At 57.3% G+C, this 25971-nt stretch overlaps 3 protein-coding genes across 25 annotated transcripts in view; 2 read left to right on the top strand and 1 right to left on the bottom strand.

Moving 5' to 3' along the window:
* Positions 1 to 11353, top strand: part of TSC1 (TSC complex subunit 1) — a 48194-nt gene extending 36841 nt beyond the window's left edge. For 8 of the 10 annotated variants that reach the window (XM_042965142.1, XM_042965132.1, XM_042965137.1 and 5 more), the window contains 8 exons: positions 700 to 743; positions 1331 to 1497; positions 2350 to 2532; positions 3401 to 3511; positions 4432 to 4554; positions 7341 to 7528; positions 7608 to 7769; positions 8141 to 9712. In XM_042965142.1, the coding sequence (XP_042821076.1) occupies positions 700 to 743; positions 1331 to 1497; positions 2350 to 2532; positions 3401 to 3511; positions 4432 to 4554; positions 7341 to 7528; positions 7608 to 7769; positions 8141 to 8654 (1492 nt within the window). In that variant the 3' untranslated portion in view covers positions 8655 to 9712. Of the gene's footprint in view, positions 1 to 699; positions 744 to 1330; positions 1498 to 2349; positions 2533 to 3400; positions 3512 to 4431; positions 4555 to 7340; positions 7529 to 7607; positions 7770 to 8140; positions 9713 to 10071 lie in introns of those variants that run through there. The other 2 variants (XM_042965140.1, XM_042965141.1) reach the window with 2 other exon arrangements.
* A 3029-nt stretch (positions 11354 to 14382) lies between these two features.
* SPACA9 (sperm acrosome associated 9) lies at positions 14383 to 23391 on the bottom strand. Of its 12 annotated transcripts, XM_042965131.1 has the most exons (6): positions 22790 to 22901; positions 21478 to 21628; positions 18064 to 18244; positions 16156 to 16358; positions 15267 to 15414; positions 14383 to 14456 (listed from the first exon to the last, which is right to left on the bottom strand). In XM_042965131.1, exons 3-6 carry the CDS (start codon positions 18205 to 18207, stop codon positions 14445 to 14447), a joined length of 507 nt encoding a protein of 168 aa, XP_042821065.1. In that variant the 5' UTR covers positions 18208 to 18244; positions 21478 to 21628; positions 22790 to 22901; the 3' UTR covers positions 14383 to 14444. The 12 variants fall into 12 exon arrangements, with proteins under 12 accessions (XP_042821065.1, XP_042821060.1, XP_042821058.1 ...); XM_042965126.1 differs by lacking the exon at positions 22790 to 22901 and adding an exon at positions 23310 to 23391 and having other exon boundaries at positions 14383 to 15414; XM_042965124.1 differs by lacking the exon at positions 22790 to 22901 and adding an exon at positions 23196 to 23279 and having other exon boundaries at positions 14383 to 15414.
* Positions 23392 to 23422: 31 nt separating this feature from the next.
* AK8 (adenylate kinase 8) overlaps positions 23423 to 25971 on the top strand; it is a 127833-nt gene continuing 125284 nt past the window's right edge. Inside the window, exon 1 of one of the 3 annotated variants that reach the window (XM_042965119.1) lies at positions 23423 to 23594. In XM_042965119.1, the coding sequence (XP_042821053.1) occupies positions 23511 to 23594 (84 nt within the window). In that variant the 5' untranslated portion in view covers positions 23423 to 23510. Of the gene's footprint in view, positions 23595 to 23634; positions 23695 to 25971 lie in introns of those variants that run through there. The other 2 variants (XM_042965121.1, XM_042965120.1) reach the window with 2 other exon arrangements.

Raw genomic sequence — 25971 nt, 5'->3', positions numbered from 1 at the left:
AGCTGTAGATTGTTCTTTCTGTTTTGGTGGCACAGCTCCTTGGAGGGAAGGTAAAGTCGGCAGCATTTCAGTGTGAGGCTGGGGTGGCCTGCCCCCTCCTCCACACCCGCACTCACACGTAGGGTTTCTTAGACGAATCCTGTCCAAGCCGCTGTTCCAACCCTTCATTTATTACCCTTTGCACCGGTTAGCTAGGGAGGGGGTAAGGGAATCCCCAATCCAGAGCCTGAATCCTCTGCTGTTGCTAAACAGGGTCTCTAATATAATAACCTCAGGTAGAATTTGACAAGAGATTTCCCTTTTTGAATGAGATGTGGTGTAACACGCTCAGGTAAATTACCTACTTTCTCCTTAAACTTGGCTACTTGCCCGTGTAGTGCAGTGCAGAGGGTTGAAATAGCCGGCAGTGTGTTTGATCACTCCGTCGCCTTGGAGAGCCGAGCAAAGGCCGGCCTGAGCGCGCACCGAGCGAGGGCCCCTCCACCCTGGAGACTGGGTCCTGCTTGGTGTGGGCGCCGGCCCTGCATCCGATGTATGCTGCTGCCTCGAACTCCCCACGGCCCTGGCTATTGGAACTTTCTTATCCCTCTGATGCTTTGACCGCAAGGAAGGGCTCTAGCCTTGCTGCACTGAAAGGCCCGGAGGAGGTTTCCCAGGCGAGCTCGGTAACTTTGTTTCACCCCAAACCTTTCTTCCTAGGTTGTCTTTACCCAGCAAGTCTGTCGACTGGACCCACTTTGGAGGTAAAGTTGTTACTTGAGCCCCAAACCCAGCCCGTGTGGGTCCTGTGTGCTTGCCGCCTTTTCTGTCCCTGGAGGAGGCATGTGCTGTAGGAACGGGTCTCCCCTTTGCTACGGCTCCAGCTGGCATATCTGCTCGGCCTCTAGCGTGTCAGGTGTTGGGAAGCCAGCATTTCCTACTTTTGACAAGTGGCACATGGCAAGTGCCTGTGAGTAGGAGTGCCGAACGTGCAGCCCTCCTGCCGGGCTTCCCTCGAAAAGACCCCAGGGAGGCCAGTGGTACCAGAGACGTGCCTGGGGGAGAGCACGACAGGGGAGGGAAGAGAGGAGCCTTGAGTAACGGTGTGGGAAAGTCCCCGGGAGTCCTCCCGCATCGGTCCCTCTTGTGTTCCTTCAAAGCAGAGATGGGTAGCGAGTCGTCTTCCCCTTCTAACGAATGGCTGTTGCCGAGACCCACGTGGTCGTGTGCAAAAGGAGTGCTGACCTGTTTCTTGAAGAATTGCGTTTCTTGGGCTAGCAGCCACGGGAGGGTCTCGATCGAACCTTCTGTAAAAGGCATCTCTGCCACCCTCCCTCTGCTTTAAAATCAGGCTCTCCTCCCTCAGATGAGATCCGCACCCTCCGTAACCAGTTGCTTTTACTGCACAACCAGCTGCTCTATGAGCGTTTTAAGAGGCAGCAGCACGCTCTCCGGAACAGGCGACTCCTCCGTCGGGTGACCAGGGCGGCGGCTCTGGAGGAGCACAACGCCGCCATGGTGAGCATCCGGGGTGGGGGGGGGGGGGGTTGGGGCGGCGGCTCGGCCGAGGCTGCGTGTGGTCTCGTGTCAGCACGACAGTCTGCAAACAGCCGCGGCTGCGTCGAGGCCCGGGGGTTCAGGCCTAGCTGTGCTCCCCGTGGGGCCAGGGGCCGCCGCTCGGTCTCCGAGGCCGAGACGTGACCGGCCGGATCTCCGAATTGGCTTGCCGCCCTCGGACACCGTGGGACAAGGGACCTGTTTGTTTGTGCGTAATTGGCTGTGATGACAACAGGGCCAACGGATCATTTTGTTTCTCCAAATATGAAACCGGCTCTCCTAAAGCTGTTCTGTGGCAAAAATCTCGTAGCACAGTTGAGAAGCCAGTTGGACCTGGAGGCTGAGCCGTGGCTCTACCACTTACCGCCTTAGGAAAGTGGTGAAGCCTCTCGGAGCCTCTGTTAGCCGTTCTGTAAAATGGGAATGAGAACAGCAGCACTTGCCTTTTAAAACGTAAAGAAGTCACGTGACTGCTTGTGCGGTGCCTGGGTGGGTAGTCGGTAAACGTTCCTCGTTTTTAGTGACCTTAATTGATAGCGTGTATGAGAGGTCCTACACCAGCGCTGATGGTTAGGGCTTTTGAAGGTACTGGGGGCAGTCGGCCCCTGAGAAAATTTCTTCTGGCATCTTGTGATCCGTTTGCTACTGTGAAATTGGTTAACCCTTGACCTCGAGCCACGCTGGACAGTTGTCAGCTGGCGGACGCTGGGCCCGGGGTTCCCGTGGCAGGGTGGCACGTGGCCGCCTCGTCCTCGAGCCTCACCGCCCACGGTGGCAGACGGCTAAAATGATCACATCCTTGGTCCCCGTCAGAAAGACCAGCTGAAGTTACAAGAGAAGGACATCCAGACATGGAAGGTCAGTCTGCAGAAGGAACAAGCCAGAAACAGTCAGCTGCAGGAGCAGCGAGACGCGATGGTGACCCAGCTCCACAGCCAGATCAGACAGCTGCAGCACGACCGAGAGGAGTTCTACAACCAGAGCCAGGAGCTGCAGGTGCGGGCGGCCGCCGGGCGGGGGCAGCCGAGGGAGGGCGCCAGGGCGCCTTGTCCGTCGCAGCCAGCACGCGGGCTCTTGTCTCCGACGCCACCGGACGCGGGTTTCGCGTCAGGCAGGGCTTCCCAGCTCTCTCGGTTCCTACAAGCCTCCCTTGGCGTTTGGGGAACTTCCCTGGCGTTCCGCAGCCAAGGGAGACACCTGACGGTTCTGCTCGTTGAGCAGATCTTGAGCGACTTAGTATTTACGTCCTGATGACGCAGTCACTGTTTGAAAATCACACACGTAAATTTACATTTTTTTTAATTTCGTTTTTAAACGTCCACAGTAATTGACCAGTGCCGTGCCCGCCCGTCTGGCACCGCGTGGAGTCTCAGATCTTGGAATCACATTGGAGACCGGCGCCCTCATTTCCTGTTTCACGCTGGTTTTCACAGGGCGATTTTTTTCCCCCGCAAACACCCGAACCCTGCTTTGCAAAGATATGACATCATCCCCAGGGACTAGCGAGCACATCTGATCCTGAAACCCTGACCTGCCTCCGGGGCGTAGTGCGCACGGTGACCGACAGATGTCACTGCGTTTCCCTCAAACACTCACAGTCTCCTCCTGGCGCCGCTGTGAGTTTGCTCTGCAGCCCCACGGCTCTGCGGTGCAGAGTCTGGGGTCCAAGATCTTTTCGTTCTTTTGCCAAACCAATCAGGAACTCCAGAAATGAACCGTAGCTGAATTTTTGAAACTAAGAAACTAAATCCCGATGGCCCGAGAAGAGTAGAGCAGTAGAGAACCTGGGCTTTCCCGCTTGTCTGTGGGCCGGTGCCGTGGCCCGCGGGTTCTGTGTAACTTCGTGGCCCGTCTCTTTGGGCAGACAAAGCTGGAGGACTGCAGGAACATGATCGCAGAGCTGCGTCTGGAGTTGAAGAAGGCCAACAGTAAGGTGTGCCATACCGAGCTGCTGCTCAGTCAGGTCTCCCAGAAGGTAAGAAACGGGGCGGGCGGGGTCTGTTCTCACACAGCTTGCTGGCGCGCTTCCTTCCGATGGGGCCTGTGCGCCGGCGGCCGGGGTTCCCCCCAGGGTTGGCCTCCCGGCTCCACCCCCCCAGAGGACGCTGGGCAATGTGTGGAGGCGTTTTTGGTGCTACCGACACCGAGCGGGCAGGGGCCTGGTGCTGCTAAACCCCTTCCAGTGCGCAAGACGGTCTCCGCAGCACATCTGTCTGGCCTGAGCCAAGTGGGCGGGGTGGGGGGGAAGGGGGGCAGAGAGCGAGGGAGACGCAGAATCTGAAGCGGGCTCCGGGCTCCGAGCTCCGAGCCCCGAGCCGTCAGCGCGGAGCCCGACACGGGGCTCGAACTCCTCAACTGCGAGCTCGTGACCCGAGCTGAAGTCGGACGCTCGACCGACTGAACCCCCCCCCCAGGCGCTCCGGAACTCTTATTTTTAAATCCTCGTTTACATAAACTTGAAAAGTTGGTTCGCAGAGATTTCTTGAGCTAGGATCCCTCCCTTGTTGGGATTCACTGCACCGTGTAGAGATCACTTATGAAGGAAATAAATGAGTTTTCCTGGGCTTTGACCCTGGACAGCGTGTCCCTGCGGTGACTGTCGTACGCACGCCTGTCCTCTCCGGGCATCTCGTGGGTGGCCGCTCTGATGACGTGCGTCTGGGCTGGGTCCCCTTTGCGCAGCACAGTTTCGAAGTGCTCTTCTGCCCATTTTCGTTGCCCTCGGACGCCCTCCTCCCCGCCGGCCGTCCTGTGAGGGGATTTGAAGCCGAGGGAGCGGTTTTCGTGCCCGGGCCCCGAGGTCACGCGCTCCCGGCTGGGTGCTCTCTGATGCCCGCTGGCCTGCGTGGCGTCGCGGGGTCTTTCACCTTGCCTGTTTCTGTGCTGTGGTCACAGCTCTCGAACAGCGAGTCGGTCCAGCAGCAGATGGAGTTCTTGAACAGGCAGCTGCTGGTCCTCGGGGAGGTCAACGAGCTGTATCTGGAGCAGCTGCAGAACAAGCACTCGGACACCACAGAGGTAGGCCCGGGGCGGGGGCGGGGCTCGCAGGACGCGGTGGTACAGATGTTCCCCGAGGGCCCGCTCGGCGTTCGCGGCGGCCGGCCCCCCCCCCCCGCGCCCCCGCCGGCCCGCTGGGGTGAGCGTCCTTGGCCATCGCACGAGCTGATGGCCCCCAGCTGGCTCGCCGCGAGACCGAGTCAGGCGCCAGCGAAAGCGGCTCGTGGGAGTGGGCACACGGTGGCCGGCAGGGTCTCTCTCCTGCCCGTGCCCGCCCCGAGAGACGGAGGGAGAGAGACGAGGAAAGGACGGGGAGCCGCTTCTGTTGAACAGAACTCTCAGGACTGGGGGCACGTGCCAGTGGACGTAACTCTTCTTCCTTTCGACGTTGGGTTTAATTTCAGCAGATCGCGGTTCGGTTCTGGCAACGAGGCCGGCATCGGGATGATCTTACGTTAATTAGCGACTCACCCGCGGTGTTGAGGCGGAAGTTTTGTGTCACTTTCTAAATAGCCTCGGGTAATGTTAGCGAAAGAGTTGGGAATGAGTCGGAATGGAATTTTAATGGTAAATGTTCAGATGCTTCCTGTCACTAACTTCCCCATCACACACAGGCTTTCTTTTCAGGATTTCTCGGGCTTGTGCTTTGTAAAGCATCTTTCTGGGCCAAATGTACAGAGTAGGCTTAGGAGCAGAGAGAGGTAATTTTCCTAATAGAGTTACTCCTTATTCCTCAGCTCCTCTCAGCTATCAGGCTCAGACTCCCTTTAGTAGGACGTTTAAGTGTGGAACTTTCTCTAGAAACCAGCCACCAGTCATTCTGGAAGTCTAAGGGGTTTGGAAAAGACAGAGGGGAGACAGACCTCAGGACAGGAGAGCCCCGAACATCCTTATTACTCATTCGCATTCCTGACGCCCCCGAGAGTGCCGCTGGGCTGGCCTCTGTGCTGCTGTCCTTCGGCTGGAAGGATTGTACTCTTGGGGCCCCGAGCAGGCCACCCGGCCTCTTTGGGCTCCGTTTCATCGTCCCTGAAATGGACGTGCTGACCCTGACTTGTAGCAGTCAGGATGCCTGCCGCTGTAAGCAGTAACAACAAGAGGGACCAAATTGGCTTAACGATAAGGAGTTGCATTGTTTATTTCGCTTGACAAGAAGTCCCAAAGCAGGTGAGTCCTGGGTTGGTCAAGTCAGCAATTTAGGGACAGCATCAAAGAGCTCTGTTCTGGGGTGCCTGGCTGGCTCAGCTGGTGGAGCATGTGACTCTTGATCTCGGGGTTGTGAGTTCGAGCCCCAGGTTGGATGTAGAGATTACTTAAAAGCAAGAAACCATAAAAACAAAACCCAGTTCTTTCCGTCTCCGGCACTACCTGACCCATCGCGGCACCCTCGTCCTTGGACTCACTGTGCTGGTGGTTGCAAGGCGTGAGCTGCGGGTGCAGTGGTCACAGGTAGACCCCACGACGTCCCACGGAAGAGGAGAGGACACTTCCTGCGGGTCTCACACCAGACGTCCCACCCTTGTTATCAGCCAGGGTTGTGTCGTGTGTGCCCATCCTTAGCTCAGCCGTTGCCTTGAACCTGCCAGGATTTGCCCTTGGGCCTGGAGTCAGGCTTTCTGCTGTTCAGTCAAGTGGGGGAGGCAGGGTGGGTATCTGAGAGGTTGGGCATGGCTGGTAGGTGTTGGTGTAGCACGTCACGGGATGATCGGGAAGGTTAGCGGAAGCACGCGGATGTTCTGAGTTCCGTACTTTGATTCTCCATAAAGAACTGCTGTCATTTAGGTCAGAGGTCTGATTTGTTCACCTAACGTGAGCAAGTCTGGAGCCCTTGGGCACAGCCAGCATGGCCATGTGATCTGGCGCCCAGTTCTGAGCTTAAATCTGTGGCCTTTCACGCCAAGAAAACATTCACCGTTATTCTTTGAGGCCCACCTCCATGGAAGCTCTTTGCCTTGTTCCTTATGGTGTATCTTTTTGAGAAAAACAAATCTATGTAAGTTATATATGTATCTTTCCACAGTAAAAACACACAAGGCAAATATAACACATGCTTGTTAGAAGAGCGTTCTTTCTGTGTCTTTTCTGAGCGTGAGTGTGCACTTGTCCTGGGTTCAGCCGGTTTAGTCTGTCAGCAGGCCGGCCATCTGCCCGGCGGGATCGCCAAACCTTATGGGGCACCTGATCTGCCAGTGCCGTGTTGCCTGAGCAACCTGTCAGGCCGGGTCATGCCCGCCAGCTTTCCCTTCGTCAGGGTGAGGGGAAAAGAAACAAACCAACAAACAAACAAAAAAAGACTCGCGACACCAGTATGTTGAAACTATAACTGAACATTGGCCTAGTTTCGTTTGATGCTTGTGAGTGTCAGTGTTTACATAGTTGATCCTATTTGCATGGCTTTATAGTTTGCTTTTTAAAAATCCTTTTACTGATGTGTAAACTGTAAGTTTATTAAAAACTTATGAAATGGGCTTTAACTCACTTAACTGTTTTCCTGACATTTGACTTAACGGTGCTTCCAGTGTTTTGCCCTTCTCAGTATGCTGAGATGATTCCTTTTGTGCCCAAATGTCTGTTTGTGGTTCAGATGATTTCCTCAGGGGTAGATTTGTAGGAAGGGGTATTAGATTAATACTTACTGCCGGCTTACTTTCCAAAAAGTTGTACTAATTGAGATTTCCACCAGGACTGGCCCAGAGTGCCTTCTCAGTGCTTATCGCCTTGATTTTCCAACATGGACGTGGCATGTTCGTTTTCTAAAAAGACTAACTCCAGTCGCGCCCCCCCCCCCCCCCCGCTTTTTTTTTTAGGAAGTGGAAATGATGAAAGCTGCATATCGGAAAGAATTAGAAAAAAACAGAAGCCATGTCCTCCAGCAGAATCAGAGGCTCGACACCTCTCAGAAACGGATTTTGGAACTGGAATCTCACCTGGCCAAGAAAGACCACCTTCTTTTGGAACAGAAGAAATATTTAGAGGATGTCAAACTGCAGGCCAGGTAACTCCCACGGGGGAAGGTTTCTGCAGTGATGTGTGCGTTATGCAAAGCTTCCTATATTTGGGGCCGTCTGTTTCAGAGGACAGCTGCAGGCGGCAGAGAGCAGGTATGAGGCTCAGAAGAGGATCAGCCAGGTGTTTGAGTTGGAGATCTTAGATTTGTACGGCAGGTTGGAGAAGGACAGCCTCCTGAAGAAACTTGAAGAAGAAAACGCAGAAGCGGCAGAAGCGGCAGAAGAAAGGTAAGAACAGAGGTGGCGCCAGCGGCCTGTGCCTCGGCCGCGTCAGCAGCAGAACAGGGCCCGTGTCGTGGGGCGTAAAGAGCCGTCCCCCTGGATCCGGCGGGGCTGTGGCACTTCGGTTTCCTTTTGCTCACGGCTCCCAGCTGTCTCTGTGCGTCCCTGTCCTTGCCCCTGGATCGCTGGATGTGGTCACAGAAGTGCTCACATGTGCGATCTCCTCTGCTGTCCCTCGTCGTGACTCGGTTTCCCTCGTTGAGACCTCACGCTCGGGCTCTCCATTCTGAAGCGCTGCCTTCAGTGTCCGCGTGCGTGCCTCCGGAACACAGACGCTGCCAACACCACCCCTTTCATCCTCCCCGGCTTTCTTACAGGCTTGCCTGTTGTAAGGACGGCTGCTCGGATTCTGTAACAGGGCACAACGAAGAGGCACCTGGCCACAACGGCGAGACCAAGCCCCCCAGGCCCGCCGGTGTGCGGGGCGGCGGTGGAAGCAGAGGGGGCGGCAGCGGCGAGCTCTCGACCCCGGAGAAGCCCCCCAGCCAGAGGGCGGGCCCGTTCGGCAGTCGGTGGGAGACGACCACGGGAGAGCCCGCCACCAGCATCCCGACCACCGTCGGCTCCCTTCCCAGTTCGAAAAGCTTCCTGGGCAGGAAGGCGCGAGAGTTATTTCGTAATAAGAGCGAGAGCCAGTGTGACGAGGACAGCGTGACCATCAGTAGCCTTTCTGAAACGCTAAAGACAGAACCGGGCCAAGACCCGGGTGCGGAAGGCAAGGCCCCCCCGAGCCTAGACGGCCCGCACCCCTCCCCCCCGACCCCGGACAGTGTTGGACAGCTGCACATCATGGACTACAACGAGACTCATCATGAACACAGCGAAGGATGACTGACGGTCAATCAGTGTTAACTCGCAGACTGCTGGCGTGGAACAGGAGGTGTGAATGCACGTTCCCAGGCCTCCCCATTTCCAGGGTCTGGGTGGCTGGCTCACGCCGTGGAAATGGGCTGGGGTTCCTTTTCACAGTTGACTGAATGCAGAACGGTTTTTGGATCTGGCATTGAAATGCCTCTTAACTTTCCCCTCGACCCGCTCCCCGCCCTTTCTTTTACCCAGTAGTGTGGGCTAATCCGAGGGTCAATGTGGGCTAATCCGAGGGCCAGTCCGTGCTCCTCAGTGGCTTCACTTTCTGCCTCCCCCGCAGTGGTTGCGCCCTTTGAACGTGTGCAATATGAGGCCAAATTTAATCTTTGAGTCTAACACACCACTCTGTCCTTTCCCGAAACTCAGAGAACGGGTTGGCTCTCCGTTAGCCCAGGTCACTGGTGGTGTTGCAGGTAAGTCTGGTTTTGTCCCTTTCCACGAGGATGTGGCTCGCGAAGCTGGTCACCTTCACGTGGAAGCTTTTTTACGTGAGACTTTTTCCCTGCTTTTGGTTCTGAAGTTCAGCATCTAAAGCAGCAGATCTAGCCAAACAAAGGTTTATTCACCCTTAATGTTCTGTTGGCGGTTCTGATAAGCTTCCTAGAAAGTTGTGTGTGAACAAATGTCTGTTGTTAGAGAAGTCCATAGCTGGCCCCGTGGAGCCCGTCCCCCTCTCTGGGAATGTCTGTCCCTCCTTCCCCGCTACCTCTTATTTATTTGGCATTTGTTCGAAAGCTGCGACTGCTCAACCAGGCTGCCGTGGGGTGGTAAAACCGTTCTCTGCAGGAGGGGAGGCGGGTGGTGGCTCGAGCCATTGCCCGAGAAGCTCTTGGGGACCAGGAGCTGCCCCTCGGACGGGGCTGTGCCAGCTGAGCCTCGTGGTTCAACCCCTCCATCCATCTGCCTCTCTCCCTTTGTGTTCTTGTGAGTCCCTCGTTCGTGCCTGCTTCTCGGTGATGCCGCGGCGGAAAGGCTCTGAAGGCCCAGAGTTTCTTTAACGTTCAAATGACCATTGCTTCTCAGGCTGGTGGAGCTGCCTTGCCGTTACGTGTTCTAGACCACCAAAAAGGTAACAGCTTTCTCACACCAGCCTAGCTTTCCGGGGCCGACTCTCCGGGGAGCACGCTGCTGTGCCCCCTCCCCTCCCCCCCGCTCCACGTCAGTAATGGCAAAGTGTTTTAGGGCCACGTCCTGGCGAGTGTTGACAAAGGCCCACGCGTGCTTGGGGGAGACGCCCCCAGCCCGGCACCTGAACTCAACAGAGGCTCCCGAGGTAACTTCTGGAAGCCCAAGAGCTGTTGCTTTAGTGTCCCAGCTGAGGCCAGTAGAGACTCATAGGAAAGAGCCAATGAACCTGGGTTTTCTCTTTTTATTCTCTTAGTTAAAAGTATACGAGGGCTCAGCCACGAAGAGGGAAAAGACGGACTGTAATGGTACGAAATCTTACTGCATCCAGAAGCTTCCAGCACGTGAGGGTAAAAGTCTTTTTTTTTTTTTTTTTTTTTTTTTGTAAAGCATTGCAGTAAATATTCTAGCAGCCTGACCAGAGGGGGCTAGGTAACGAGAGACTCTGTGTCACCACGACGGCACAGGTGCAGGGGCCTCCTCAGGACAGGATCTTCAGGTGTGACCGGTTCCCAGCCCAGGAGAGGCTGTGTGCCCGACTGTGCTCAGCCCCACCCGGTCCCACAGTTGCCGCTGGATGTCCCTTGTGGACTGTTTATTAACCCCACATGTTTAATTCAGCTTCATCCAAAGGAAAGCTTAAAACCGAATACATCCTATTTCCTAGTTCCTTTTTAGAAAAAGAAAGCACGAACAAATTCAGAAAGGAAAAAAAATGTTACAGGATAAGTACTGAAACCAGGTCAAAATGCTCACCCTCCCCCAGCCCAAGAGGCCCGTGCCACGAAACAGAGACACCGGGCGCTTCGATCAAAGCCCTTTCCCTGATTAACTGGTAACGGCAGAGGCCAATGTAAAGAAAGAAAGAACATCCTTAAAAACGGGGCAGATTGTAAAAATACAGGGAAGGAGGCGGCAGGGTGGCGAGGGGGCTCTCCGCGGGCCGGTCTCCGTGCCCAGGGCCCTCGGCACCTGCCTGCAACCCAGCCGTCAGCCCAAGGAGCTGCACTCCACTTCCTTTGGGTTCTAGGAGGCCGTGTGTCTCACTCAGCTAGGGCGGGGGGCGGGCGAGGCCTGGAGGCACGTTGAAGTTACCCGTCTTCCAAATGGAGGCTCGCATGTTGCAGAGGACTCGAGTCAACATAAGGTTTGGTTTAGTTTTGAAAATGATAAACTCGCCAGGAATCAACAGGTCACTTGATCGTGCTGCCGCGAGTCTTTCTGAGGATAGGAAGGTGATGATAGAGGAACACCAGAGAGAGAATTCAGGCCCGGGAACCGGTGGGGCAGATGTCTCGGAATGATTACTGTCAGGGCCGGAGCATGTCTTCACACCGTCTGAGCAGCCTTCTGTCGCACACAGCAGGGCTGGGCGGCCCCAGAGCTTGCCCACCTCGAAGCCCTTTGGCCCGTGTGTGTAACCTACTCTGCTCCCCGCCCGACACTAACTGGGGTCGGCACAGGCCCTGAGGAGGCCAGAGTCTGCTTCTTGGGCAGCATGAATTTTGTTTTAAAAAGGAGCACTACAGTATCATTCGTGGGGCGGGGGGGGGGGGGGGGGGGGGGGGAGTGGCAGCGTGGTCTCCATAGAGAAAACGTGGTCCTGAATCTGCCACGGGACATGAGCACGTGGACCTCTCTCAGAGCTTTTAGGGATTTTTAAAAAGCTTTTGACGGGGTTCTGCCGTGCAGCCTGTAAACTTGGTTAGCATAGCACCGGAAGACAGATCTATCCAGGAGTCAGAAAACAAAGGTAGGAGACAAAGGTCGTTTCTTGGGGCAAGAGGTTTTTAAAGGTTTCCTCGCGGATGAGTGCTAGGACCGGCCTCGTGCGGCGGGCGGACGTGACCTTGCTCGCTTTGCCAGCTGAGGGTTCTTTGGAGGCCCTGTGCGTGCAGAGAGAAAGGACCGGTAAGCTCCCGCGTGAGCCGCGGCAGCGGACCGTGTGCAGGGGAGAGGGCGCGGCTCTCCCGGGCAGGTAGACTGGACGCCGCGGATGCTGGAACAGAGCCCACTGTGCCGCCGGCCGGCCGGCCTGGAGGGCAGCGCCCCGGGGGGCAGAATCCCAACGACGGACCAAACCCTGGACCCTGCTCCGTCCCCATTTGCCTCAGCCCGTGTAGCTTCCGGTGTTTTTGTCACAAAAGGCCAGGGTCTCACAGTCGTGTAGAAGGGGGCGACTAGGACAGTGGGGCGACGGGTCCCTGTGAGCCGGGCCGCAGGGGTTCAGGCTCGCCGAGTAAAACGTTGGGCGTTTCTGCGGAGAGCATCTAGCATGTGCTGTGACTAGCCAGCAGGAGTTTTTACCAAATACTAGAACCTACCGCTCGAAGCCACAAGATGACCGTTCTTTTGACGGAAAGCACCAGGAGGTGGGCAGAAGCGAGGGCAGGTTATGGAGGGTGTGGGCAGAGGGCAGGCTTGGTCCAGAAGCACAGTCGAGGTGGAGGGCCACCCGCCCTGGGATGTTCGGGGACAGGCCAGCCCCTCTTCAGAGTGCTCCCCAGAGTGCTCCCCGGAGAAGCCCCACCCCACCCAGAGCACGTCTCGTGCGGGGAAGAGAGCGGGCTCGTGGAACGGCCCCCACCAGCACACCTCCTCTGCTGCCCTTTCACTCTCGAGGCACACGCTCGAAACTGACCGGCAGCGAGTGCCAGGACGTGTCTCTGGAACATGTCCGAGTACCTGTTTACGCGCCACCCCCCGCCCCAGCTCTGTACCGTGAGCCCTCCCCTCCCCACTGCACCGGATGGCGCTTTTCTCTGAGGCAAAGAGCCAGTTTAGGTCGGGGCCCGGCCCTGAGGCTGCTGCTGTGACCCTTGTTCCCAGTGTCCCCGTCCGTGACTCTGTGACATGTGCGGGGAGAGCGGGGTATCTGTGTTTTCGCCGCCGTCTACGGTCTGTACAAGCTCACCTGAGGGAAGACTGGCTGTAGCTACATCAGAAGCCTGTGCCCGTGACCGCTTTTGGCCTTGAAACCAATGAATGACGGCAGAGGAGCTCTCTGCCCCCTTCCCTTCCCGTTGCTACCAAATGGTCCACCCTCTGGGATACGTAGACTAGTTGAAGCATTGGAACAGATCTTTTAGAGGAGACCCCGGAGAGTTTGAGCCCCCCTCCCTTCCCCCACCTTGCTACAGTGTTTGGACAGGAGGGTACGCGCTGCTCTGTGCAGCAGAAACTTCTGCTTATCAAGAGGCGGCCGGGCATTTTGCACTAGAAAGAATCAGTGATCACTTTTCAGAAGACTTCTGCGGACCATAAGCATATTACGGAGGAACAGATTTTGCTAAGACGTAATCTAGTTTTATAACTCAATCATGGATCAACGATCAACCACATGTGGCTAACTTGCAGTTTAAAGGGGTCCCCATCAGTGGAAAAAAAAGTTTTTTTAATTGATTGCTTTTAGTTAAATTTGAGAAAGTCCTCTCTCGTCAAAAGGTTTAAACCTTCCCGCCTCGATCTTAAAAGCATGTCAAACAATCCACGTCAGATGCCATAAACATGAGCTGCAAGAGAAAATGGTACAATCTTAGTGAATGGGAGTTGGAATCAAAAGGGTTTGCTGTCCTTCTTAGGATGTTCTAAAATGTCAAGGCAGTTGCTTGTGTTTAACTGTGAACAAATAAAAATCTATTGTTTTGCACTACTCTGCTGTGTTGACGTGAAGTGACCCGTACTGGCCTCGGAGGGGCTCCTAGGCGGAGTTGGGACCCACCCAAAGATGCAGAAGCCTCAGGTCTGGCTTGGTTGGTTACCCCGAGCGGCTGGAGGAGGTGCTGTCAGACCCTTTTTGTTCTAGAAAGTTACCTGGCACACCACCACGGATCCTACTTAATCCGCCTCACGTTCCCGCCTGCCCCCAAAGAGTGGCCCGGTGCCGTGGGAGACGTGATCGGAGCCCTCTCCCCGAGACCCGCTCGGCCGGACGGCCTGCTGGGCCCGCGCTGCTGTCCCCTCTTGCGCTCGGAGCGTGCTTGCCGCCCTAAGGGGTTGGCTGGCCGTCGGGTTGAGCCCAGGTGGCACCGAGATCACGGAGAGCTTACCAACCCTGAGCCTTGCCGTTGTGTTCTGTGAGCGTGTCAAGGAAACGGTGCAGCTGGCGGCCGCCATGATGTCACCAGGTGTTTGGAAGAAGGCGGGAAACCACCTGAAACAATTGTTAGATGCAGCCTCGCCTCACCGTCCCTTCCCTGGAACATACGTTTCCAGCTGTCCCTGGAAATGGGTGCGCTCTGACCATTTTAACGACGGAAGCGGCTCCTTTGAGATAAAGACTGGGAGGTGGCAGCTTTTAATTTTGTCGCAGAACCCTGATACCTATTCGGGTTCTCGTCCCAGTGCGTTCTAACTACGGGAGTTACCGCGCTGGCCTGGGCGGGGGGGGGGGGGGGGGGGGGGGGGGGGGCGCTGTGGCTTCAACCTCCTGAGAGCAGACTCCCGTCTCTAGCAGTTGCTCTTTGCTGGCGGTTTTGCTTGTGAGCCCACTGCCCAGTGTCCTCTGATGTCTTAGGATAAGCGTAGTTTTCTTTAAGGGAGAGGTCCCAGGAAACCAAGGCAGGCAGACAGGTGGGAGAACATTTTTTATTCTTGACGGTCGCCCCCGAGGAAGCAAGAATACAGAATCTAAGTCGCCCCCTGCGAAGGGAAAAAACCAACAGTCAGACAGTACTTCCAGCGGCTCGGAGGCCAGAGACGCAGGCTACGATGTCAGGGCCTTGACTGCGCCCCGGAAACCAAGGGACTGTCTTACTTGGGAGCCGCAGAGTCCTTCCGGCCCCTCTCATGGCCTCCCTCCCCCAAGTAAAGGAGAGCAGAGGCACGTTCGTTCCCCCTTGGGTCCAGACACCTAATGACACTGAGGAAGTTTACCGCGCCGGCCCCCAGCATCCCGGCGGACGGAGGGACCCTACAGTGGCCGCAGCGGCGGGAAAGGAGCCCTGTGGCCTCCCGCTTGGTGGCTCTGCCTGGAGAGGCGGGCCTGGCAGGGCGCTGGCCTGGAGCTCCCGGAGCGCCTAGGCAGGCCAGTGCCCCGGCTCTCGCCAGCCTCTCCCGGCAACACTGGAAGCGGGCGCAGAGCCTGAAGCCCAGAGGCGTGGAGCGGTGAGAAGTTAAAAGTGAGCGAGAGGGAGACGGGTTCTCAGTGGTATATTGGGCAGTCCCCTTTGGGGTTCGTCAGTTGCCATGACCGGAGCCCAAGTGAAGAGTCGGCACCCCCCCCCCACCCCAACACGCGGGGCTCAGCAGGGCGCCAGCTCTGAGTTACAGCTTCCGGCCAGGTGGTCTCCAGGGAGGTTTTGGACATCCTTTGTCTTTCCCCCTTGGTTTGGGGCTGTCTTTTGTAAGTTGCCTAAGTTGGTGTTTTCTTAACCAAGACTGGGTGCTCATGGTCCGGGAAGGCGGAGCGGCTGCTGCGGTGGCTTCCTGGCGTGCCTGGGGCTCACTCACGTGCTGCACAGCTTTGCGGGGCAGCTTCTCCGAGTGGGCGATCCATTCTTTCATCAAGTCTAGGACCATGGGGATGAGGCTGACAACGCCTCCGTAATGGTTCCTAGCCTCGTCACAGCTGAGGTGGTTCACCACATCGTGAGGGTACCTGCAGGGTGGCAAGAGGGGGCTCTTCCAGACCGGGGCACTGTCTAATCCTGACCACACATTACAATCCCCAGGGAGGTTCCGGACGCTGTGGCTCGGCGGGCTCGCGGGGCCACGGACCGTAGGTAGTCCTGGCATCTCTATGCCAGGCATAGGTTCAAGACAAGATTCTTGAACCACTGGCCTGTGGTCGTAGAGACCCGGATTAGGGGCCGTGGAAAGCCGTAACGGCTCCAAAATGTGCTTAGTCCCTCCGACTCTCCTTATTCCCAGTAACTAAACAGCATCCTCCAGAATACGGTGCTTTGTGCTGAGGACTCCCCAGGGCTCGGGATGAGGGAGCCACACTGGGCGGTGCTGAGGCCCAGATGCCCACAGGGACGGGCTCCAGAAGTCCCGCTTCTCCGTGGGCTTCTGGGAACATCTGCTCTGTGACTCCCCCTCCCCTTGCCCGGTGCTGGCTCGTCTGTGTCTCACTGTATGTGGGGCCTCAGCGTCCCTTGTTTTCGGTAAGAGGATTTGTTGGGTTGGCCCTTTGGGTACATCGGTGGGCCTCAGGTTCCCCACCTCGGGGCGGGGGGCGGTGCTGGACAGTAGCCACAAGACCCATCAGTCCCGACATTCCTGTCCTCTGGAGAGAAGTGTCCTTCCTGTGGGACCGCTCCCTCCCATCCTCACCCCACCGCCCTCCCCACGTTCACATGCTGCTGACGCCTCCGGGACAGGCCCAGAAGCCACTTACTTCACTCGCAGGCTGCTTAGGTCATTGCTTTGGCTAACCAGGGATTTGCACTTCTCGAGCAGGTTGTTGGTGACCGGGGTGCCAGAGTGCAGGGCCTCGAAGTTCTGGCACAGCCTGCTTAGCTCTGTGCAGATGTCCAGGAACATGAGCAGAATGCGCCGGTCCGTGGAGTTGTTGCAGTAATGTTCCATGTAGCTCTGCACCTGCAGGGGCCAGGTGGGGGGAGCTCAGGAGGTACCACCGGCCCCCAGCTGGTTTGGGGACCAAACATCCAGGAGCGTTCCCCGCCCCCCCCCTCCCCCAGCTCCTCGTACCCTCCCAGAGTCACAGGGGAGATGCAGGCACATTGATGCATGTGGACTCACAGGCCACTACGTACAGTTAATGTCACTGCGTGTCCCAGGCACCCCGAGAGCGCTGGGCAGGCTGGGTCTGCCAACACCCCCACCTGAAGCCTACAAGCCTGGTGCCCGCGGGAATATCTGGCCCATTTCACGAACGCTTCCCCTCCCCTCCCGGTCCCCGCCGGGGGCCTCCCCTCCCTCCTCCAAGCTGCCTTTCAGTTGCTCAGGGACGTCTTCCCAAATGATCCGAATGGCTCCTTCCAAGAACAGCAGCTTTGTGAAGGGGGAGAGGCTCTGACAGCCGCCGGGGGACCCGAGGAGGGCGGGGAGGAGCCTGCCAGCCGGTGTAACTACAACAGAGCAGAGTCCCTGCGCTACCAGGTGTGTGTGGGCAGGTCACCTTTGGATGACCCAGGTCCGGGGGTGGGGGTGGGGTGGGGGGGGTGCCAGGTGAGGGCCGAGAATCGACACTTCACAGGCAGAGTCGGAGCCTGGGGCCACCGTTTGTCGCGGCCCTTCGTTGAACTAGGGTGAGAAGGCCACGCCCCTGTGCGTCTGAGGGGCGGGGTCACGCCCTTCGTTGAACCTTGGGTGAGAAGGCCACGCCCCTGTGCGTCTGAGGGGCGGGGTCACTCTGGCTCCCGTAGATTCTGAGCCGCGGCTGTGGGGAGGGGTCTCACATGCTCCATCCTGACGCTGAAAACCCGGCCGTGCCCCTCCCTGGAAGTCTGAGCCTGATTTACAACTACACGGTTCAGGGGAAAGAGGGTATTTTCTGTAGGTTTAAAATTTCTCACGTTAAAGATCTGGGAGGAATATTCACGCACAGCGGAAGGGAGGGTTTTTGTTGAAGGATGTTGCCAGCAGGGGTTGCTATCTCTGGGGCCTGTGTGCTTCTCCTAAGCGGTTCTGAGCCCTGGTCCCCACGCCCCGCCAGCGCTGTGAGCAGCTGGCCTTCCAGAAGCCGACTCCCGGCGGCCGGCGGCGGGAGGGGGTCCCACTTAGGTGTGTGCTCCTTCCTGGAGGGCGAGCTCCGTCTCCAGGGCTCCAGGTCCCGCAAACTGGGGTGGCAGCTAACTCACAGGGAGACCCGGGTCAGGTGACAATGTCTGCAAACGGGAGGCGCGAGGTGCTTGGCGGGTCGGTTTCTCAAACCCCAGTGGGATCCCACTGCTGGGACCACGGGCGTCAGACACTGGCTGAGCGGCTCCCTCACGAGCCCCTTAAATCCGCACACCCCGTCTTTTCCAGATGAGGCAGCTGGGGCACAGAGAGGTGACTCACTGGCCCAAGGTCACAGAGGGGGCGTGTGGCTGAGCCGGGACCCGAACCCTGGCCGGCAGAGTCTCCAGCCCGCTTTGGTATTTACTCACATATGTGGTGAGGGAACGAAGGGCCCGTTCCCGCCTCGTCAGGATCTGAGTCCTGATCCCGGCACAGACACGCCTGCCCTCTCCGGGCCTCAGCCGTTTCACCCTCCGTGCAAGGTGTCGCCCAGGAGTCGCTGGGCCCGGCAGGTCCCCAAGAGCCCGGCCCCACCGCCCGCCAGCCCACGAGGCGCCACCTGTGCGATGCTGGAGATGGGCCGGATCTTGTCGTGGGCGTTCTCCCTGCAGTGCTGCAGAGCAGCGATGAACGTGAACTGTTGCTGCTGGAAGAGCTTGTACTTCTGCTCGATGCCTCGCAGGGACTCCTTCGTCTCATTCATGGTCTTCCTCAGCGGTCATTTACGGGAGGACGAGAATCTGCCAGGGCGGGGGGGGGGGGGGGGGCGGAGAACACAGCGATGAGGCCCCAGATTGCAGACCCCGCTCTGGAGTGTCAGACCGGCATGCCCACGGCCCCTCTCGGCGTCCCCCCTCCCTCCTGCACTCACTCCAGATCCCCCAGGCGATCCAGGACCCAAGTCCCTTTTCCCTCCAAGGACACGTTCTTTGCCACGAACCATGACTTCCTTCCCTCAAGTGTGGCCAAGGATTCCTCCACACTGTGGACGCCCACCCACACCCACACCCACGGCGCCAGACGTGCTCCGTGTGAACGGGTCGGAGGAGGCCAAGCCAAGGCCAGGGGTGGTGGCGGGCGCAAGGGGCCGGGACACCTGGCAAGGGCAGGGGTGCGGAAGAACACGCTCCAGGCTTCCTGGGAGGCCCCACCCAGGCGGAGAGGAGGAGGCCCGAGGGAGACGGGAGGCATTTCCCTCCACTGTGTCGGCCTCCGCATCCTGAGCCCAGAGCAGGGCTGGAGCAGGGAGGGCATCTCTGTGGCAAAAAGAGGGACGAAAGGAAACGCAAGGGCAGATCAGAAGTTGGCCTCCAGGACGCGACGGGAGCGGCAACTCCGAGAACTTGGGGAGGGCTGGGAGCTGACCTGTGCGGGTTAGGCCCGGACGATGGCACCCCAGGACCTCAGCAGGCCTACTGTAAATACAACACAGTGCATTCAGCCGCAGTGCCCAGGCCACCCCTGGGAGCCACAGTGCCTGTGTTTGCTCGCACTGGCTGCGGCTTCAGGGGGGTGGGCCTGGTCCCGGGCCGGGCAGGACACTGGTTTCCTGCCCACTCAGCCCCCTGCCGGAAGTGGGCAAGTGGGAAGGGGCGCCGGGGTTGGGGGGGTGCGGTGGGGGCCTGGGCCAGGGTGAGGCACCAGAAAACCCAGCAGCCGAGCGAGGGAAAAACATTTAACGTGCTATTTAAAGAAATAAAAGTTAACACCAAAGAGGAGGCCGCAAAGCGTCAGGATTTTAAAGACGGGATGGGGTCTGGGGCTGTGCCATACTGGAGCCCGAGGCAGAAGGAATGAGTAAAACTGATCCCGTCTTTACATTTTTGGCGACAGAAGTGGACTTTGCATGGATTTTGATGTTTTTAAATGTGATTTGCCTTGATTATTGGAGTTTGGGGCACCCCTTCACATGACTCGCCTTGCCTGGTCTGGGCCCAGGGCTTACAAGTGACTTGGGGGTTGAAGACGTAGAAAAGTCAGAGCACAATTTATCCACGGGATACAGGTGTGCTGTTTCGAAGGGGCACATGCACCCCCATGTCTATAGCAGCACTATCGATGATAGCCGAAGGATGGAAAGAGCCCAAATGTCTACTGATGGAAGAATGGAGAAAGAAGATGTGGTCTATATATACGATGGAGTATTACTCGGCCATCAAAAAGAATGAAATCTTGCCATTTGCAACTACGTGGCTGGAACTGGACGGTATTATGCTAAGTGAAATTAGAGAGTCAGAGAAAGACAAAAATCATATGACCTCACTCATATGAGGACTTTCAGAGACAAAACAGATGAACATAAGGGAAGGGAAACAAAAATAATATAAAAACAGGGAGGGGGACAAAACAGAAGAGACTCATAAATACGGAGAAGAGACTGAGGGTGGCTGGAGGGGTGGTGGGAGGGGGGACGGGCGAAACGGATAAGGGGCACTAAGGATCTACTCCTGAAATCATTGTTGCACTATATGCTAACTAATCTGGATGTAAATTTAAAAAAATAAAAAATAAGTTAATAAAAAAAATGCTTCTAAAAAAGAAAGGTCAGAGCACAGCACACAGGTGGGTTTCCGGGTGGGGCCGAGGGGGGGGTTGTGCTTTCAGTCTGGCCTTCCCCATAAGGCTCAGAGCTGTGCTTGGTGGCTAAGAACCCAAGCTCTATTCATAGTCCTGGGTTCAGATCTTGGTTCCACTACTTCCGGCCGGCCTTGGGGTGAGCCTCTGAGTGCTAATGCGCTACGGGGAAGTAACGGCCGCAGCCTCCGGGCCTTGGGGCGAGCACCATGCGAGGTGCAGGCGGAACTCGCAGGCGGAACGCAGCAGCGCCTGGTTGTCAGAGCAACCAAAGCTGCTGTGATTACAGTGGGCACACAATGGCAGGGGCAGGCCACAACAGGCACGGTGCACACCCTGAGAGCAGCAGAGTCTGCGGAGGGCTTGAGCTCCGGGAGAGGAGAGGAGGGGGGAGGGGCATTAGGAGGGGGTGACCTGGGACTATTGTGAGCGAGTGCAGGAGGCAGTGGGCAGGGCAGGCCAGGGGAACCCCCAAGCGTCAGGCAGAGCTGCGAGAACCCCTGAAGGCCAGAGGGGTCAGAAGGACTTCAGGCTTCCATTCGTTTGTTCACTCACCCCTTCTGCAGGGCCTATCGTATGCCGGCCCCGATTCTGAGTGCTGGGCTATATACACGGCAGGGAACTAAATAGACAAGCCCCTCTTCCCTGGAATTTATCTTTCAGAGTGGGAGGCGGACAACAAGGATGAGCCACCGAACAGTGTTGTGGATAAGAGCGCTGCCAAAGGGAAAAGGAAGCAGGGCAGTGGGATGGGCACGTTGGGCCGAAGGGCTAAGTGCGGTCTGCAGGAGGGTCCTTTACGGAGGTGGGTGGGTGGCGGGGGGCAGACGAGAGCCATGCTCCAGCCTGCAGTGAGGTCCTGAACACCCACCCCAACCCTCCCCACGGCAGTGACTATCGACGGGGCTCTAGGAGAACCCTGGCCCTGCATGGAATCCTCACCACAGCTCTCCGAACGGTACCTGATGATCCCCACGTGACAGACGATGAAGCTGAGGTCACCCCGCTAGAAGTGAGCAAGCCCGGATTCCCCACTCAGCTCTGCCTCACTTTATAAAGTCTGGGCTCTTGGATCCCTCCCTCCGTGACGGTCCATAGAGACAGACATGCCAGACATCAGACTGACCCAAGGCCGGGAGTGGGTGGCTGGGGTGGAAGGGATACCGAATGCCCAAAAAGCTGCCCAAGCCCTCCTAGGGGTCACGCACCAGCTGGACCCCTGGGCCTCGTTTCCACTTGCACAGACTGTTCTCTGCTCCCCCCTCCCCTAGTGTTCAGGGGCCTGCCCTGCGTGTCTGGCTCCCTGCCACCCTCCGGGGCTTCCCGGGGCTGTCAACTTCTCCAAGGATACAGCACGACCTTGGCTGGTGGCCCAAGAGCCCCTGAGAGCAAAACTGACTTGGTTCTTGATCCTAGCGACTTGTGACATGCACGCCAGGAAATGTCGTGAGAAGAGCTGTAATAAGCTATCCAAAGTGATCGTCCCTTGAACGAGTTACTGCAGCCAAATTAGTCTGGATGAAAGGCACAGGGTGCAGGCACTTCTCGATCTGGGGGAGGAGGAAGGAAAAAATGATTACCCAATAGGTTTTAGGCTTTAATTGATTTGTATTTTTCCAGGCTGCTAAAGAAGATTAAATCGTGGTATGAAAAGCGCCTAGGGCTTAAAATAAATGAGGAGAAAGGCAAGTCATTTCAGAAATGTCCAGGAAGCAAACTGAACCTCTCCAGTGCAAATTGCAGGTTTGATTGTTGTGTTCTTTGTTTGGGCGGGGCGGGGGGGGGGGCTTCCTTTTCTTCCCAGCTGTCTTTGCAGTTGGCTTTGACAAGCCAACCAAGGTGTGCGCGCTTTGAGGCAGATTTGCAGCCTTTTACAGTCGGAGGGCATGTCTCTGGGCACTTAGTGGCTGCTGGGAAAGGCTTTTGGCTAGGAGTCAAGACGCCAGCCCTGGCTCTGCCTCTGGTTAATGAGTGAACTTGGCCAAGAGTTTCCCCCTTTCTGGACCTCACTTTATCTATAAAACAAGGGCGACTGGATTAGAATATCAAGGGGACTTCTGATTCTAACGCTTTATGGTCTACAACTGATGAGAAAAGAGACCCAAACATGGGAAATGACTTGCCCCAGGTCTTACGGTCAACTATTTGTTTGTTCACCATTCTGATCCTCCAATTTCTGACCTGTAAGATGGGAATGAAGGTACTTATTCCTGGGGGCTGGTGCAAATATTAAATGAAGTTACTACTAAATAGTAGCCCCGATGCGCTGTGCCCTTAATATACACCAGGAGCCCGTACTTCAGGCATATGCGCTCACGGAATCCTTCCACAATCCCCACTTCACAGGGGAGGAAAGTGGCGCCCAGAAAAGGCTCACACGGGTGGAGCCGGGAGTCGAACCCGGGGCATTCTGTATCACAGAAGCCAGACGCCCCGTCCATCATGTACCTACTCCATAGTTTTGTTAAGAACACAGCTCAAAACCGGCAGCTCCTTCTAAAAATGGCAACAGACAAAAGCTGGATTTCCCAGCTCAGCGCCGCGTCCCATACCAGGCTGCCCCAGTCCCGCTGGGGATTGACGCGATTCGAAGTGCTCCTTCCTCCACCACGTCCCACCCACCAGGGGCGGCATCGGGGTTCCTTCCGCTCCCTTCCCTCCTCCCCCCAGGGCTCGGCGGAGGGGGGGGGGGTGGTGCGCTTTAACCTTACTGGTCCTAGGCCGGCCTTCACTCACAGAGCTCCCCGAAACCCGAGTGCCTCCGAGGGTGTCTGGGGCCCGGGAGGGGCTCTTCCCAGGGTCGGGAAGGTTGGTGGGTGGGGCGGGGCCGCGGGCCCGATTGTTCCCGCGGGTGCCATAGCAACCGGGTCACGTGGCAGCCCTGCCTCGCCCCGCGAGCCCCCGCCTTCCCGTCCGCCCCAGGGACTCCCCTACCTTTTCCACAGCCTTCCCCAACCTCTACTCGCTTTAAAGGTGGGAAAACTGAGGCCCAGAGAGCAGAGCCGGGCTGGCCCGCGGAGCGCCCAACGCCCAGGTCGGGGCGCGACGGCGGGACCAGCGCACGACCCGCCTCCCGCCCCCACGGAGGGCCGACGTGCCCCTTGGGCGTCTCGGCACCTGGGGCCCTCCTGGGGGCACCTCTGGTCCTAGAAGGCTGGAGGGCCACCTCCTGAGACGCACAGACCGCAGTGCGAGGCCGGCACGGGGAAGCACCCGCCCCCAGGGAAGCACCTGGCCCCCCGCAGCTGAGCGCGCGGGCCACGGAGCCGGGAACGAGGCCCGGTTCGAGCCCCGCGGGCGCGCGCTGATGACGCGACGGCGCGGCGGCCCTAGCGACGGCGGTCTCCAGGGAGCGGGCGCGCGCTGATGACGTAGCGCCGCGGCGGCCCTAGCGACGGCGGTCTCCAGGGAGCGGGCGCGCCGCACGGAGGCATGGACGCGACCACCGCCCCTCACCGCATACCCCCGGAAATGCCCCAATACGGGGAGGCGAACCACATATTCGAGCTGATGCAGGTGACCCGGGCAGCCCCGCCCTGTCGCGACACCGGACGCCAGCGGGAGCCTCTGTCGCGGTAGCAGTGCGCGGCTGCGACCCCGCTGCTGGGGGGGATGGGTGGGTGTCTGACTCCTGTACCGCTGGGACCCTGAGAGATGCCTCGGTCGGAGGACGCCCCCTGCCCCTGTCCTGCGGACCCAGGAGGGAAGAAAGGGGGCAGCCCACCCGGTCAGGTTTTGGTCATGGCTCCGCGCCAGCTCGCCCAATGACCTGGACCAAGTCCCATTCTTTCCTTTTCTCGAAGCTATGAAATGTTGGGTTGCAAGAGCTGATCTTCAAGGGGGCCCCTCGGCGCTAACAGTCCCCAGTCCGTCTGCCGTGTTGGTTTCTGAGCTGGGGAGTGTCCGAGTTCAAGGTGACCTCACCGTCCCCTGAGATGGCCACCTCCTGGGACAGCAGCCCTGTGGCCTATGGTTCGGACAGGAGCATTTCCCACATGTCCCTTCTTCATTCGGGTCAGGAGTTCCCAGCAGCTCCCAGCCTCTCATCCTGGGTTTCTGACCCGACTGGGCCCTCATCCCCTGTATGACCTTTGGCAAAGCCCTGCCCCTTCTGGTTGCCTTCTGCACCTCCTGGAGGCAGAGGCTTTCAGGAGCTGGACTGGAAGAACTCTCTGCCACTCAGAGGTCCTGAGGGCCAAAGGGAAGCTGGAGCCCAGTTTCTAGAGCATTTGCCCCTCCACGTATACCCTGTCCCCAGAGGCACCACTGTGGTGACGCTTGTGCTCATTTGAGCCTCTGACCCGCGCACGTGAGAGCAGAGATCAGACTACCCACCCCGAGTCTCCATCTCTCCAGCAAACATATGCTTCCTTTGGAAAGGGTCAACTGAAAGAGGCAGAGAGATTTTTCTGCAACTGAGTGGCCAAGCCAAGAAAAGAAAATGGCTAGCTGAGTTACAAGTCACTGGCTGGTGGGCAGAGTGGGGCCAGCTCCTGGGGGTATTGTGGTCTGTTCTAGAGAACCTGGTGGAGCTCAGCTTGATTGTTGGAAGGAGCAGCCTGAAAAAGCTCCTAGTCAGTATTTCCAGTCCTTAGTCATTTCTGCATTCCCTCCATGGTTTTCACTACTTTTTAAAACAATGTTAGACCCTCAGGATGTTACAAAGATAGTACAGAGTTCTGATGTACCCTTCCCCAACTCCTCGCCCCGTAATGCTATCTAACATAACTCTGGGACATTGACATTTGTCCAAGACAATTAACTAGGCCGCGGCAGTCCTTACTTGGGGTTCGTCCATTTTTACCCGCACTTCTTTCTTTTTGGTGTATTATTCCGTGAAATTTTATCACCATGTTCCTCCGCTTTAACCTAATCATTTTTAAATGTTTATTTATTTTTGAGAGAGACAGAGACAGAGACTGTGAGCATGAGCAGGGGAGGGGCAGAGAGCGAGGGAGACGGGATACCCCGAGCAGGCTCTGCCCTGTCAGCACAGAGCCCCATGTGGGGCTCAAACTCACAAACCACAATATCATGACCTGAGCTGAAGTCTCGTGCTTAACCGACCAGGCCACCCAGGCGCCCCTAACTTGATCACTTCTTTAAATCAACCCACTTTAAAAAATTAAGTAATATTACCTCTTCTTGAGCTATATCCTTGAAATCGTAGGTTTTCTAGCACACATTAGGTACATAGCTATTTAAAGTGAAATTAAAAACACTCATCTGTGACACAACCAACATCATCTCCCACCATGTCAGCCGTGAGGGTCAGCTAGTCCCGTTGGGACTCCACCAGCTGGGGAAGCTGAGGCTCAGAGAAGGGAAGACACTTGCTGGCGGGGTGCAGAGCAGAGCTGGGGCTTCTCAGAGCTGCGTGCTCTCATCCGCGGCACACGTCCTCTGCCCCTGAAAGGCAAAAGCCCCTCCCTGGTTGTCCCTGATGGAGGCTCTTTAACGGTGCCGGCCCAGCTCCTATCCGCTACCTAGTTCACTTCTGTGTCTCTTGTTGTGGAACCATGGAAGCTGGTTTTCCTTGGAATTAAATGGCCAGACTATCCCAGGATAGTAAATATTCTGGCTGGTAAATATACTGCCCCGCTCTGGAGGAACACAGGGAGCAGTGATGACCATGTCACCCGGCAGACCTTGGCATTGGGCACCTACTGTGTGCCCAGCGCTGAGACAAGGGTGCGGCAATAATGGATGTAGGGGACTGCAGGAGCATAGGACAGGATTGATCTAGTGAGTGTGATCGGGGGTGTGTGTTTCCGTTGAGACCTGAGGATGTGGGGAACAGTGTTCCAAGATGAGGGAACAGTATCTGCTAAGGCTCGGGGCAAATGAACATGGTGAAGGAGAAGGAGGTGAACTGAGAGAAGGCTGGTCCGGG

Source organism: Panthera tigris, chromosome D4, assembly GCF_018350195.1.
Source record: "Panthera tigris isolate Pti1 chromosome D4, P.tigris_Pti1_mat1.1, whole genome shotgun sequence".
In the NCBI taxonomy this organism is placed as follows: Eukaryota; Metazoa; Chordata; class Mammalia; order Carnivora; family Felidae; genus Panthera; species Panthera tigris.
Note: the sequence above shows the minus strand (reverse complement) of the source record. Positions and strands in the feature narration are given on the sequence as shown.